General features: G+C 54.6%; 1 protein-coding gene across 2 annotated transcripts in view; it reads left to right on the forward strand.

Moving 5' to 3' along the window:
- ITGA3 (integrin subunit alpha 3) overlaps positions 1-12921 on the forward strand; it is a 29833-nt gene extending 16912 nt beyond the window's left edge. Inside the window, exons 11-26 of one of the 2 annotated variants that reach the window (XM_084863410.1) lie at positions 888-955; positions 1042-1178; positions 1716-1865; positions 1988-2085; positions 2401-2548; positions 2802-2870; positions 3446-3525; positions 3639-3716; positions 4250-4352; positions 4506-4688; positions 4872-4994; positions 5698-5811; positions 6848-6946; positions 10236-10361; positions 10722-10862; positions 11555-12921. In XM_084863410.1, coding sequence (XP_084719536.1) covers positions 888-955; positions 1042-1178; positions 1716-1865; positions 1988-2085; positions 2401-2548; positions 2802-2870; positions 3446-3525; positions 3639-3716; positions 4250-4352; positions 4506-4688; positions 4872-4994; positions 5698-5811; positions 6848-6946; positions 10236-10361; positions 10722-10832 — 1687 coding nt within the window. In that variant the 3' untranslated portion in view covers positions 10833-10862; positions 11555-12921. The remainder of the gene's footprint in view (positions 1-887; positions 956-1041; positions 1179-1715; positions 1866-1987; positions 2086-2400; positions 2549-2801; positions 2871-3445; positions 3526-3638; positions 3717-4249; positions 4353-4505; positions 4689-4871; positions 4995-5697; positions 5812-6847; positions 6947-10235; positions 10362-10721; positions 10863-11554) is intronic. The other variant, XM_084863409.1, reaches the window with a different exon arrangement.
- Positions 12922-14630: the final 1709 nt, after the last annotated feature.

Consider the following 14630-nt stretch of genomic DNA (forward strand, 5'->3'; position numbering starts at 1 on the left):
GCTCTGGGAGTGAGGTCCTGGGGGAGGAGGGACAAGGGAACAGCTGGTTGGATGGCGGTGGGGAAGAAGAGAGCCACCTGGAGCGAATTATCCATCTTTCTGAGACTCAGATTCCCGGCCTGTAAAACCAAGTCAGTAATAGCCAATTCGCAGGATTGTTGTGATGGTTAAATGAGATAATGGACAAAAAGCCCTCAGCATGGTACCCTGTCCACCCCAAATGCTCAAAATACGTTAGCTGCTGAGGCGGTGACCATGATGTGGATGACCCCAAGGTCTTTGTGTGAGGGAGGATATTGGGTCAGAAGGCAGAGGGAGACAGAGCAAGGAGACATAGAAGGAGAGCTGGCCTTAGCTGGTTTGGCTCAGTGGATAGAGCATTGGCCTGCGGACTGAAGGGTCCCGGGTTCGATTCCAGTCAAGGGCACATGCCCCGGTTGTGGGCTTGATCCCCAATGTGTGGTGTGTGGGAGGCAGCCGATTCATGATTCTCTCTCATCATTGATGTTTCTATCTCTCTCTCCCTCTTCCTTCCTCTCTGAAATCAATAAAAAATACAAAAACCAAAAAAAGTTGGTTTTAAAAAAAAGGAGACCTGGGACTAGAGGTCCTGAATAAGACTGGCTGGGCCACAACTTCAGGCAGCTACTACTGCTCTCAGCCTCAGTTCGCCATTGGGGACCTCCAGCGCCATTTTCTATGCTCTAATGGGAAGGAGCCAGGGACACCCCAGGCCAGCTGTGTGGACTCCCAGTTTTGCCCCTGCCCTTCCCCCAAGGGCCCTGTGTCCCCTTGCCTGGTAAAGGGGTAAGGGGAGTGGGAGTGTGGGCCAGATATCTGAGTCCTGCTGTGACCAGCCCTCCCGTATGCCCCACCTCCCCCAACAGTGTGCAGGTGGAGCTGTGCTTTGCTTACAACCAGAGTGCCGGGAACCCCAACTATAGGAGAAACATCAGTGAGTGCTGGGGTGCAAGGTGGGGGGTGGGGAGGGAGCACAGGCTCACCTGGTCGCTTGCTGACCACCTCGCCCTCCCCCTGCAGCCCTGGCCTACACGCTGGAGGCAGACCGGGACCGCCGCCCGCCCCGGCTCCGCTTCGCACAGAGCCAGTCGGCTATCCTCCATGGCTTCTTCTCCATGCCCGAGAGGCGCTGCCAGAAACTAGAGCTGCTCCTGATGGTGAGGGAGGCGCCGGGGGAGGGCCACGTCCCTCAGAGAAGTAGCCAGCACCCCCCGCCCCAGGTCAAGGGTGAGGGACTGGGGTGTACTGTACCCCCTGGAAACCCATAGGTCTTCAAGGGGCACAGTACAGCTCCCAGCATGCGGTAGAGGAGAGATGGAGACCTGAGAAGAGTGAGGGTTGTGAGACTCTTGGCTCTGCTCAGCTCTGGGGGACATGGGTCTGTGAATTGGGGGCAAACTCAACCCCTCTCTGGGACATTAGGGTGGAAAGAGAGACCTCAACTGTGGACCCTAGGGATGGAGGGAGGTATCTTTGAACCCCATCTCCCTTGTAGATCAAGGTGATAGGAAGGAGATCAATTTGATTCTAAGACAAGAGGAAGTTCAGCCTTACTGTGCGGGGGGGGAGGGGGGAGGCGGCTTTCCAGGTGGAAGGGGGCCCAAGCTCCTCCCTGGGGACTGCAGGTGGTGTGAGGATTCAACTCAGCAGTGGGGGGCGGTGCAGAGCTGGGCTCAGCTCCCCCTCTTTCCCAGGACAACGTCCGCGACAAACTCCGGCCCATCGTCATCTCCATGAACTACTCGTTACCTTTGCGTTTGCCTGACCAGCCCCGGCTGGGGATGCGGTCCTTGGATGCCTACCCAGTCCTCAACCAGGCCCAGGCTCTGGAGAACCACACTGAGGTGGGTGAGGCCCGGCGGGCGGGGAGGGGCCCGAGGGCTGTGGGAGGAGAAGGCACTGCTTGGTCGGTTGGTTGGTAGGTCGGTCGGTCGGTCCTGCGCTCCTCACACCTCTGTCCTCCCAGGTCCACTTCCAGAAGGAGTGCGGGCAGGACAACAAGTGCGACAGCAACCTGCAGATGCAGGCGGCCTTCGTGTCGGAGCAGGGGCAGCGGCTGAGCAGGTGCACTGGGCCGAACCTGTTGGCCAGGGTTGGGGAGGCCTTCCTTAGCTAACGGGATTGAGGGGCGGAGGTCCGAGGGGTGGGCCTCACCGGCCAGGGGTGGGACCTCAGAGGGAGGCGAGGCTAAGAGGCTGGACTTTCATTGTCCAGGTAGGATGTGCCACTGATCTTCACTGGCTTTTTTCCACCTGGCGGGACTAGAGGGCGGGGCCTGGCTGTCCCGAGGAGGGGCTTAGGCCAGAGGGGCGGGGCCTAATGGGTGGGGCGGGGCTGGGGCGGGGTTTGGGGCTCAGTCTAAGGCTCCTCCCTTTTCAGGCTCCAGTACAGCAAAGACCTCCGGAAACTGTACCTGAGCATCAATGTGACCAACACGCCAAGCAGGGAGCGGGCTGGGGAGGACGCCCATGAGGCGCTGCTCACCCTGGCGGTGCCCCCCGCCCTGCTGCTGTCCTCCGTGCGCCCTGTGAGTGCCCAACCCTGGCTCCGGCATGTATTTGCATCCTTAGATGCATGTCATGTACACGTGTTGTCATGTGTCACGTGTCCCCTCTTCTCTGGGCGGGGCCTCCTCAGGTGCCTACAGCATCTCTGTTCTCAGCATCTCACAGCTGTCTGTATTGGGGCTAAGCCTCGAGGGCTTCAGCTACTGTGATACGTGGAAGGGGCGGGGCCAGCCCTCCTCGGACCACCCTGACCTCATTATCTTCTTTCCTTAGTCTGGAACCTGCCAGGCCAACGAGACCATCCTCTGTGAGCTGGGGAACCCCTTCAAACGGAACCAGAGGGTAAGCCCTGGCCACATTCTCCAAGGCCACTCCTATTCTTCTGGCTTCTGCCTGCCTGCTCCGGCCTTCCTTGAAGCAGAGAGCCAGAGTGGGGGAGCAGGAGATAAAGTAAGGGGTGCGGAGAACTCCAGAGAGTGAGAAAAACGGAGCCACTAGTGAGCTACGCACAAAGCGAGAGGAGGTGGAGGTGAGGAAACCAATTTGGCAGAGCACCTACTATGTGCCAGGCCCTAAGTCCAACACTTTGCTTCTTTGATCTGACTGTAATTTGGAGGTGGTAGCTGCTGTTTTACAGAAAGGAAATAGGCTTAGGACGTTTTAATAACTGACTTAAAGTCATGTAGCTCCAAAGGAGCAGAGTTGTCGCTGACAGAGAAGAGGAAAGGGGAAGCAGAATGTGACTGGGAAGGTGAAAGAGGAGATGGGCGGGGAGGTGGAGAACTCTCCCCCAGGATCAGAGGGGGGCGATGAAGAGGCCAGAGACCCAATCTAGCATAGTCCTCAGCCCCCGCCCCAGGGCATCACCCCTGTGTGGCCCCAAACACCCCTCTCTGCCTCCCTGGCCACCACGGCAGATGGAGCTGCTCATCGCCTTCGAGATCATCGGGGTGACCCTGCACACACGGGAGTTCCAGGCGCAGCTGCAGCTCTCCACGTAAGCAACCTTGCAAAGTCAGTCTGGATGGGGGCTCAGGGGTCCGGGGACCTCCCCCTGCCCCAGCCTCAGCTGACACATCTCCTTACCCACTCCCTGCACTTCCTTCCCAGGTCAAGTCACCAGGACAACCTGTTGCCCATGACCCTGACTCTGCTGGTGGACTACACTCTCCAGGCCACACTTAGCATGTAGGTCCTACCAGGACCCTCCATCTTCTCTCCCGGAGCCAGGGCCTCCCTGTCCTCCAGGTGTCTCCCAGCTTCTCTGACACACCTCTCTTGGCCTGGTTTCCTGAGGCCTTTACATCCCCTGGATCTTCCTTTCCTGCCCCGCCCGCACCCCCCCCCCCACCTCCCCCTAACCACCACCACAGTCATTGTGCTTGTTATTATTCCTCCTGCAAAACCAGCAGCAGTGGGGGAATCAGCAACTCTGGGGAATAAGGTGTTGGTACCATGTCTTGACAGCTCATGGTGCTAAGGATGTGCTAGACATCATCTCATTGACTTTTCACAACAGTCCATGATATAGTCACCATTACTAACTCCACTTTCCAGATGAGGAAACAGGGGCTCAAAAAGGATAAATAACTTGCTTGAGACCACCCAGCTATGGCAGGACTGGAATGTATCTTAGATCCACCTAATGTCAGAGGCTGATGGTCAGAATTGGTGTCTACCCCTGCTGTCTCCTGTGACGCCAGCATCTTTCTTACTACCAGGGTGAGTCACCGGCTACAGAGCTACTTTGGGGGAACGGTGATGGGCGAGGCTGGCATGAAGACCGTGGAGGACGTGGGAAGCCCTCTCAAGTATGAGTTCCAGGTAAGGGGACGCTGGAACCCTGGGCTGGGGACGTCTGGGAAGGGTGATGGGGCACTTCTTTCTGTCTGGGATCTCGGGTTGTGAGGGTTGGAGTTGGTGAGATGGAGGTAGTTTCCTAGGAGATAGTAATCTTGACTCCCCTTGTGCCCACAGGTGGGCCCAGTGGGAGAAGGGCTGGCAGTCCTGGGGACCCTGGTGCTGGGGCTGGAGTGGCCCTATGAAGTCGCCAACGGCAAGTGGCTGCTGTACCCCACGGAGATCACCATCCGAGGCAACGGGTCCTGGACCTGCCAGCCGCCAGGAGACCTTGTCAACCCTCTCAACCTCACCCTCTCAGTAAGGACACCACGGGGACCTTTCTTTTGCATCTCATTTGCATGCTGCAGGGCAGAAAGGCCAGTGTCTTCTGATCCCTCTCCCCTCACACGCTTAGGGATCCTGCCTCGCCCCCTGCCCTTTCCTCCTCTCCTCACCTCTGCTCATTCCTTCCTCCCAGCAAAGCCCCTTTTCCCTCTTCAGGTCCCCGAGGACAGACCGCCATCTCCGCAGCGCAGGAGGCGACAGCTGGACCCAGGGGGAGTCCAGGGCCCCCCGCCTGTTCCTCTGGCTGCTGCCAAAAAAGCCAAGTCTGAGACCATATTGGTGAGTGGCCAGGGTTGGAGAGGGTCATGGCCACACGTCCAGGGGGCATGAGAAACAAGGGGAACAGGGACTGTTCGCCAGGAGACCCCAGTCTGATGAGATGACACAGACCACATCCTGCTCAGAGCAGGTGGACTCATCTGCTGCCCCCAGAGGGCACCCCACTGCACTTGCCCCTGGGGCTCAGCCAATACAATGGACCAAAGGAGGAGACGCTGGCTCTGGTCCCAGGAGCCCCAGCCTGTTGGGGTGATACAGCTGCTCAGCTTGGGCATTAGGGCTGGGGAATGGGGAAGGAGCAGTAGGGTGCCCCCTGTCCAAAGGGAGAGAGGAAGAGACTTGGAAATAAGTAGAGGCCTTGCTGGGTGGAGAGGTAGGAGGCAGTATCCGGGTGGAGGGCATTGGCATGAATAGAGGCTCAGTGCGGGAGGAGGCTGGGAAAGGGATGTCGTAGATTGGGCCCCATTTCCATGACACAGGGATCAGATTTCATGTTACCCATGTCCCTGGCATCTATAGGTGGTTGACTCAAAGAATATGCCTTAGACATATAAGTATGGGGGTGAGGGTATGCGTGAGTGAAGGGTTGAGGTCCGGGCCCTTTGGGTCAGCCATGGCAGGGGAGGGGTCAAAGGTAAGGGGCGAAGCATAAAGGCTCTGGACACCCACCTGTCTCATGTCCTGTGTCCCCCGTCTACCTCAGAAGTGTGGCAGCATCCACACCCGCTGTGTGTGGCTGGAGTGCCCCATTCCCGACGTCCCTGTCCTCACCAACGTGACGGTGCGGGCTCGAGTGTGGAACAGCACCTTCATCGAGGTCAGTGCCTGGGTCTGGAGGTCTCCCCTGCCACCTACCTGGGTGGGGAGAACAACAGGGAGAGGGTGAGGCCAGGGTCACAGCAATGCCTCATGCATGTGTGTGCATGTATGTGCATGTGTGTCAAGGACACAGCATCATGTTTTTTGCAGGACAGGTTGTACACCTATTATTGTGTGCTGTGTATCAGGGTTCGCTTCTGTGCCTGTATATGGACATGACATGTTTGTCTCCAACCAAAAGGACCTTCTCTCATGTGTCCATTGTTCTGTCATGTGTCCACGGCTTTCCCACCTCCATGCCTTTTTTTTTTTTTTAATTGATTTTTTACAGAGAGGAAGGGAGAGGGATAGAGAGCTAGAAACGTCAATGAAAGAGAAACATCAACCAGCTGCCTCTTACACACCCCTTACCGGGGATGTGCCCGCAACCAATGTACATGACCGAAATCGAACCTGGGACCTTTCAGTCTGCAGACCGACGCTCTATCACTGAGCCAAACCGGCTTCGGCCCCACCTCCATGCTTTTGACATGCCACTCCTGGCCTCCAGAATACCAGCCCCCCTCCCCCCTCTTTTATCTCTGCACGTGAATTCCTATTCAGCCTTAAAGGTCCCCCTCAGAAGCTTCACCACCAGGGAGGTCTTTCCAGCTGAAAACCATCTGTCCTCCTAGATTATCAATCCACACAGTTCCTCCGTGTAGCACAAAGCTACGTAGACCCCAGTAAATGATTCGGCATGGCGGTGTGTACCCCAAATCTTTTCTTACACACACGGGTGGCAGGCCAGATTTGGCCCACAGACCTGACCTAGACTGTGGCCTTCATTGTCTCTGTTGCCCTCAGCACCCAGCACAGGATCCGATGCACAAATGAATGAATGATGTGCATTTGTGTGTGGGGAGGCCTGGCTGTCAGATCCTCTGGGTGCTGCTGAAGGATGCTGAGTGATGGGAGGGTACCCTGGGGGAGCGGAAGCTAAGGTCAGGAGGGAGGCGCATCTGATTCTTTTCATCCACCCATTTTCCCTGCAGGATTACAGAGAGTTTGACCGAGTCAGGGTCACCAGCTGGGCGACCCTGTTCCTCCGAACCAGCGTCCCCACCATCAACATGGAGAACAAGACTGTGCCGGTGAGTGAGCACGTTACCTGGCCAGGGCACGGGGTGCAGGGCATCTTCTCAGAGGCCAACGCATCCGGTGAGAGGGAGGTGGTTTCACACACGTTAGTGATGTGGGCCTCAGTCCCGGCAGCACACTGGGGTCCTCTGGAGGACGTCTGATGTCTAGACCACAACCCTGAGCAATGAGATCGGAGTCTATGGGGGTTCCTTTTAAAACCCCACTGCCCCATGATTCTAATGTGCTCGCCATGATTGAAAACCTCCTCTTGACCTTATTTGATTCACACAACATCTCCCCGAGGATGTCCCATCTCCAAGCAAACTTGGAAAAAAGGTACCCAGACTTGATTCCGAGTTACACCTGGGAGAGTAAATATGACAAAGTTTCTAATAAATCGTTGTGAAAAGGATATAAATGGAGATATGTAGGAAATACATAGAGGAGACGAATGGAGGGCTGGTTACATATGTTATGGTACATTTCTTAAAATATATTAAGGTACTGGAAGAAGGGATAGAAGGATAATGGAACTGCACAGAAGCTTCATTTTATTATACAGATGGCATTTTTAACCAGTAGAGAAAGGTGGATTGTCAAGTCATTTTGGAAGAACACATTTGGAAGTTAAAGACAAACCCCTACCTCACACCATAAATAAATTAAAAAATACATTTGAGGTAGACTAAATATTTAAAAGAGGAAATAAAGCCTAATATACCAGAGAAATTTTAGGAAAAAAATTAATGATGATCTTTAATTATGTGGAGAGGAAGTTACTTTAGTAAACCCAGAAGTTATAAAGGAAAAATGTGACCAGTTTGACTGTATGAAATTTTAGATTGATATCCAGGCATACCTTGGAGATTTGGTTCCAGACCACCTCAGTAAAGGAAATATCACAGAGTCCCAGGAATTTTTTGGTTTCCTAGTGGGTATAAAAGTTATGCTGACACTATCCTGTAGTCTAGTAAGTGTGCAATAGCATTTTCTCAAAAAACACATTGTACACACTTTTCTGCTGAAAAATACTAACCATCTTCTGTTGGAAAAATGGCGCCGATAGACTTGCTTAATGCAGAGTTGCCACAAACCTTCAACTTGTAAGAAATTCAATATATTCAAAGTCCAGTAAGATGCAGCACATTCAGATAAAGCCTGCCTGTCCAGCAAAAAAGCTGGTGAGGAAACAAAGAGGCCAGAGATATATTGCTTTTTAGAAAGTCTGTAGCACATATGACAAAGTATTGATATATACACTGAGAGGCCAGATTATTATAATCTCTGAATGTATAATAATCTGGCCACTCAGTATACACACACACACACACACACACACACACACATATTAGAGGCCCGGTGCATGAATACGTGCATGGGTAGGGTTCAGCTAGCCTGGCCAGGGAGAGGGGGCATGGGCGGTTGGCCGGCCTGCCTGCTGGTCAAACTCCTGGTTGAGGGGACAATTTGCATATTAGCCTTTTATCATATAGGATATACACTGAGTGGCCAGATTATTATGCGTTCAGAGATCATCATAATCTGGCCACTCAGTGTATATATTTAATGCATAAAGGGCAACATAAAATAAACAGACAGTGTACATATTGTAAAATAAAATGTTTAACTCAATAGGAAAGAAATAAAGTAGCAGCAACGATACTTTTATCCTATCAGATCGGGAAATATGAGGAAGAGTAACGCTATGTGGGGCTGAGGCGCTGGAAGGAAATGCTTTGGATTGGAGACTAAATTGATGGATTCTTTTTGGAGATGAGTTTGTCAATATCTATTACAACTTAAAACGCACATCTCCTTTGCCCAGCACAGACTTAAGGAGCTAATAGGATAAGCATGTGGACATAAATATATGGGGCTCTTTTAAAGCGTCGTTTGTAATGACATGAAACTGGAAACGATGTACATCTCTGTCAGTGGATTGGTTCGATAAATTATGGTACATTTCTCCAGTGACTCTGCAGTTACCAGGAGAGATCAGGGTGATCTTTATTAATGGCATCAAAAGGTGATGATATTAAGTGAAAAGGGAAGCAGGTCGCAAAAGAGTGTGTACAATCCACATAGATCCCATTTATGTGGGAAGAAAAAAGTACACCTATTTAACATACGCATTCAAATATGGAAAGGGAGTCACCAAAATGTTGAAGATGGTTATTTCTCAGGATTAAAATTATAAGGAACCTTTGGTTTTCTTTATGGCATCTGTAGTTTAAAAAACAATAACATAATCTTAAAATAATCATGCATAACCAGAAAAAAGTTTCTAGTTATAGGTGAAATATATTTAATATATAACGTAATTTTGTATCATAATATATGTCACATATTGTTATATGTGATATAATAATATATAAATATATATTTAATATGTATATGTGTGTATCTCCATTGTAGGGAAAGGAAAAGAATGGTACTATATGCTATGTATTCTTTATTGTTTTGTAAATATTTATGGATTTCTTACTGTGTACCAAGTATTGTTCAAAGCTGTTTATTCATATTAAGTGCATTCAATCCTCCCAGCAACCTATTAGGTAGGTATTATTATCCAGTCCCATTTTACAGATGAACAGAGAGGTTAAGCAACTTACCTGAGGCCACACAGCTAGTGAATAGTACAGTTGGGACTTGAACCCTCTAGAACAGTGGTTCTCAACCTTTCTAATGCCTCGACCCTTTAATACAGTTCCTCGTGTTGTGGTGCCTCCACATAATGTAAATATCTGTGTTTTCTGATAGTCTTAGGCAACCCTGCTAGCGACCATCATAAAACAGATATTTACATTATGATTCATAATAGTAGCAAAATTACAGTTATGAAGTAGCAACGAAAATAATTTTATGGTTGGGGGGGGTCACCAAAACTTGAGGAACTGTATTAAAGGGTCACACATTAGAAAGGTTGAGAACCACTGCTCTAGAGAGTCTGGCCTCAGAACACACGCTTTTGGCCACTCTATGAGGCAGGCACTCTGATACCTGATCAGAGACCCTGAAACGGAGATTCATAGAGCTTACTTGTCCAAGGTCACACGGCTCATCAGGAATGGAGCTGGTACCCAAGCCCCGATGTCTGCATCACAAACCCAGGTCCTAGGCTGCTTCCCAGATCTGAGGCTGTTCCTTTGGAGAAACAAGATCATGGCTTTTCCCAGTCCCTGAGCACCCCCTACTGGCAGTAGGTCAAACAGCAGGGCCAGGGACCGAGCTGGGACAGGAAGAATGAGCATGGGGCCTGAGGGGGCCGACACAGGGCTGAGCCCCTTCCACCCCCTCCAGTTCTCCGTGGACATTGACTCCGAGCTGAAGGAGGAGACGCCAACCGAGATCCAGCTGTGGGTGGTGCTCGTGTCCGTGGGGGCCGGGCTGCTGCTGCTGGGGCTCATCATCCTGCTGCTGTGGAAGGTGAGGACTCCACTGGCCGCTGGCCTCCTGCTGGCAGACCCCCGGCAATCTCCCTTCACCCCACCCCACTCCCATCGCACCCCACCCTTCTCCCGTGTCCTCCCACCTTCTCCCCAGCTTTCGGCCTCACCCCCTGCCCATCCTCACCTCACCCTCAGGGATGCTCCTCCCTGGGTTAATGGGGGGCCCGCAGGCTGGAAAGGGGAACCCGGGAACTCTGGCTTCTGGCCACACCACCCAGTGGGGGCGGGAGCCCAGGCCTCCAGGCTCCCCAGTCCTCAGCCCCCACCCACCATGAGTGCTGCTGGCAAGGACCCCCGGCTCTCCCTGACGGCCCCTCCCACCTCCTCCCCTCCGCAGTGCGGCTTCTTCAAGCGAGCCCGCACTCGCGCCCTGTATGAAGCTAAGAGGCAGAAGGCCGAGATGAAGAGCCAGCCGTCAGAGACAGAAAGGCTGACCGAAGACTACTGAGGGGGCAGCCCCCGCCCCCACCCCACCCGGGTAACGTGGCCTCCGGGCCCTCCTCCCTGAGCCGCCAGCTGGCCGGGGCCTCTGACTCTGTCCTATCTGCTCCTCTTCCTTCGTGGGGCCTCTCTGCACCCCACTCTGTCCCCAGCACCGCCCCAAAGAGCAGGCCGCTCTGCCGGCCTCCCTTCCACACCCCGGGAGAGCTCATGGTGTCTTCTCTCACCAGCCTCCCCACCGAGCCCCTGGAGGATTTGGGAACCCAGAGTTAGCCGTAAGACCCTCCCGTGCTCTCTGGGGATTGAAAAAGGGTCAAGACCAAGGCTAGGCCTCATCTCTGTAGCTCACAAGGCAAGTTTCCAGAGGCTTCTACACCCGCATGTCCACCTCCAGAGAAGGAGGGGACTGGTAGAAGCCTTCCCCCTGGGAACCCCCACCAGGGTGACCACCTGACCCCTCCCCACCCTGCGGTCAGGACCGATCACCACCCTTCCTAGCCATCCCATCAGCAACCTCGGCGCTGCCCCTGCCTCCATCTGCCTCTCCCTCTCCTCTCGGCCTTCCTCGGCTCCTCCTTCCTCTGGGGACGGCGGGGTCTCGGTGCAGAGCATCGGTGCGTGTTTGGGTCGGGGTCCCGGCTTTGAGGACCTCTGGGCGGGGGAGGAGGGGGGCTGGGCGCATCTGCCCACAGGTTGCTGACGCCCTCCCTCTTCTCCCCCCGCCTCCAGTGTGACTTCTTTCAGCGGACCCGCTATTACCAGATCATGCCCAAGTACCACGCCGTGCGGATCCCGGAGGAGGAACGCTACCCGCCTCCGGGGGGCACCCTGCCCGCCAAGAAGCACTGGGTGACCAGCTGGCAGGCGCGGGATCGATACTACTGACGTCCTCCCTGACCCCACCCCCGCGCCCCCGGTGTCCCCTCCTTCTCTTTGTCCTCAGTTAAGTTATGCCCCGGCAGTCCGCAGGGGCCGCGGCCCTTGGCTGGCACCCGTGGGTTTGGGCACACACACCTCTCTGAGTGCACGGCTGTGCCATCCGACCACGGGCTTCTCCACGCAGGAGGGCTGGGGCCGTGGACGTGGCTACGCCGAGCACGCTGCAGCCCCGTGTCCTGGACACACGTGGGTCCCGCTGCTTGTGCACTGTGCTTGTGCACCACAGAGGGTGCATGGACACGCGTGTGCCAGCCTCTGCCGATGCCAAAACCAAGCCTGGGGCCTCTGCCAGAGCCGGGAAGGAAAGGCCCCGAAGTGGCGACACCTCCCCTACTCACACTGGAGCCACCCTGAGCCGCAGTCCCTGGGTGGACCCCGCTCTTGCGATGAAAACTACTGACAGGGAACGGCCCACAGCCTCCATGCTGCAGTTCCTGACACCGTGAAAGAGAACGCGGACGGGGGCGGACCCGCCCGAGGGGGCGTCTGAGGGACATGGCATGCTCAGACTCGAGAGCAGAATGAACTAGAAAGAAGGTCTCTGGATAGCTTTCTTTCATGGACCGCTGGAGGCCTCCGTCCTCGGCCGCGGCATGCTCCAGTGGAGGATGCAGCCTAAAGGGACGAAGACGGATGGAGGAGCTGCTAGACAGCTTGGGCACGCTGCGCTGGGCCTGCCCTGGGAGCCCAGGAGAATCCTCAACCGAGGAGCAGACGGATGGGTCCCGGGCCAGGGAGATGCCGGAAGGATACGGAGGGAATACCACTCCTCTCCCACCACTACCGTCCTGGCGTCTGCAGGGCCTGGAGAGACCCTCCAGGAGATCACAGAGGGAGCGACACTTGAATGTAGGACAGGGAGGGAGCCCTGTCCCTGACTCATTGGCCAAACCTCACTCCGCCCCCACCAGCCATGGGTTGGGGCCCCGAGGTGGAGTTCTTGGCTGCCCTTGGCTTTCATCACCAACCAGCTCTGCCTTCTTCCCCGTGGGCCGAGCCCTGAGGCCCATTCTGGGAGTCGAAGCTGGTTCCAGAAACCCCCTCTTGGCAGCCCCCCGCCCCTTACACGGTACTGTAGCGGGGGAGCCCCCTCCCCTCCTTGTGCCTTCTTTGTACATAGGCTTCTCACGTCAACCAATAAACAGCTCCCGTTTGTACGCGCTGCCTCTGCCGCCTCCACCCCTCCCCCACCTCCTCACCATTCTGACGGACCGTGACGTCTAGCTGACCCCCAGCTGGACAAAGTGCAGTGCAGGGGCCTTAAGGTCAGGAGGGTGCAGACCGATGGAGGAGATGCCTCCACACTCTCCGGGATGCTCTAGTCCTGTGGTGGGCAAACTGCGGCTCTTTGGCCCCTTGAGTGTGGCTCTTCCACAAAAACACCACAGCCTGGGTGAGTCTATTTTTGAAGAAGTGGCGTTAGAAGAAGTTTAAGTTTAAAAAATGTGGCTCTCCAAAGAAATTTCGATTGTTGTGCTGTTGATATTTGGCCCTGTGGACGAATGAGTTTGCCGACCACTGCTCTAGTCTAAGGGCTGGTCATGGATAGGGAACTGAAATGCAGAACGTAAGAGGAGGGAGAAGACTTCAGTAGTGCGGGTGGAATGAATAAAAAGTGGCTCTTTGGTGGCCAGTGAGCTGGCTCTGGGAGGGAGGTGGGGAGAGGGTGATCGCAGGGTCTGGAAGAGGCAGGAAGCTACATGCTGTAGAAACAGGTGGTTCTAGGCAACAATGGTGGGAGCCTGTTGCAAGGGTGGGAGCTGAGAGCCCCAAGCACCCCCATGGCTTAATTCATGTTAGGTAAGGACCAGCTTTTCTGCCTCAATTTCCCACCATCACCTGCAGGTGTCAAGATAATCAGAAGGTGAACCAGTGACCCAAGGCCTCCAGGCAGGGTTCTGGGAGCCCTAGTTGCAGGGACACTCCCCCAGGAGCCCTTCATCCTGAGCTGACATGGCCCCGCTCCCCAGCACTGGATCAAGCCCTCCTCTTCCCGCCCTGAGGCCGTTCCCGCCACACAGGCCTGGGGAGCGGAGAAAGGCTGTTCCCCTTGACTTCCTCCTGAATGATGGCACAGGTGCTTCTATTAACTCTCCCCAAGGCTGTGCCTTTGGCGAGACTTCACTGATTTTATTACCGGAGAAATCTAGACACAGGCTCTGTGAGAGCCCACAGACCCAGGCATTCTCCGAGGAGCTGCTCCTGACATCTGCCTGGGCACCTCCCAGCTGCCTGCCCTCCACCCTCCATAAGAGCCCACCTCACAGTCGTGGGCCCAGCGCCCCACTCCCTTTTCTGTGCTGGGATTTGCCCCTTCCCGCGTCGATTGGCAGTGGACTGTCCCGTTCCTCTAGAAAAAAAAGCCTTCAACCCCTACCCAGAGCTCTCAAGACCAGTCCTTGGAGGCCACAGTTTATTTTCCAGAATCTGTTATTCACTAGGTCAGCAGTAACACTAGGTCAGCTGAGAGTCCCTTCCATGTGGAGCCTTGCCCATAGCTCTGCGTTGGCTATGATCACATTCTGTTACGTCTATTCACTTAGTTATTTACTCATGTAGCTAGCTCCCAAACTGAGAAATGATGTGTCTTAATCCTGTCTGTATGGACTGTTCGTTCCCAGCACAAAGCCTCGCACATATTAAGCACTTGGCAAGTGTAGGCCCAGGGCTGAAAGGCGAGTCGGTGGATAGGACATACCACGTCCAACCGCAAGAGGGCGTGCTACGTTCCTACCAGAGAGCTGGGGCTGCTGGAAAAAGGGGTTTCCCTGGCCCCCCAGCACAAACCACCTTCTTCAGAGAAGCACAGGGCGGAGAAAGTTGCCTCCTCCTCCGCTGGTGGCCGGGTCCTTGCGGAGTGGGTGGG

The sequence above is a fragment of the Pipistrellus hanaki genome, assembly GCF_964339955.1.
Source record: "Pipistrellus hanaki genome assembly, chromosome: 16".
In the NCBI taxonomy this organism is placed as follows: Eukaryota; Metazoa; Chordata; class Mammalia; order Chiroptera; family Vespertilionidae; genus Pipistrellus; species Pipistrellus hanaki.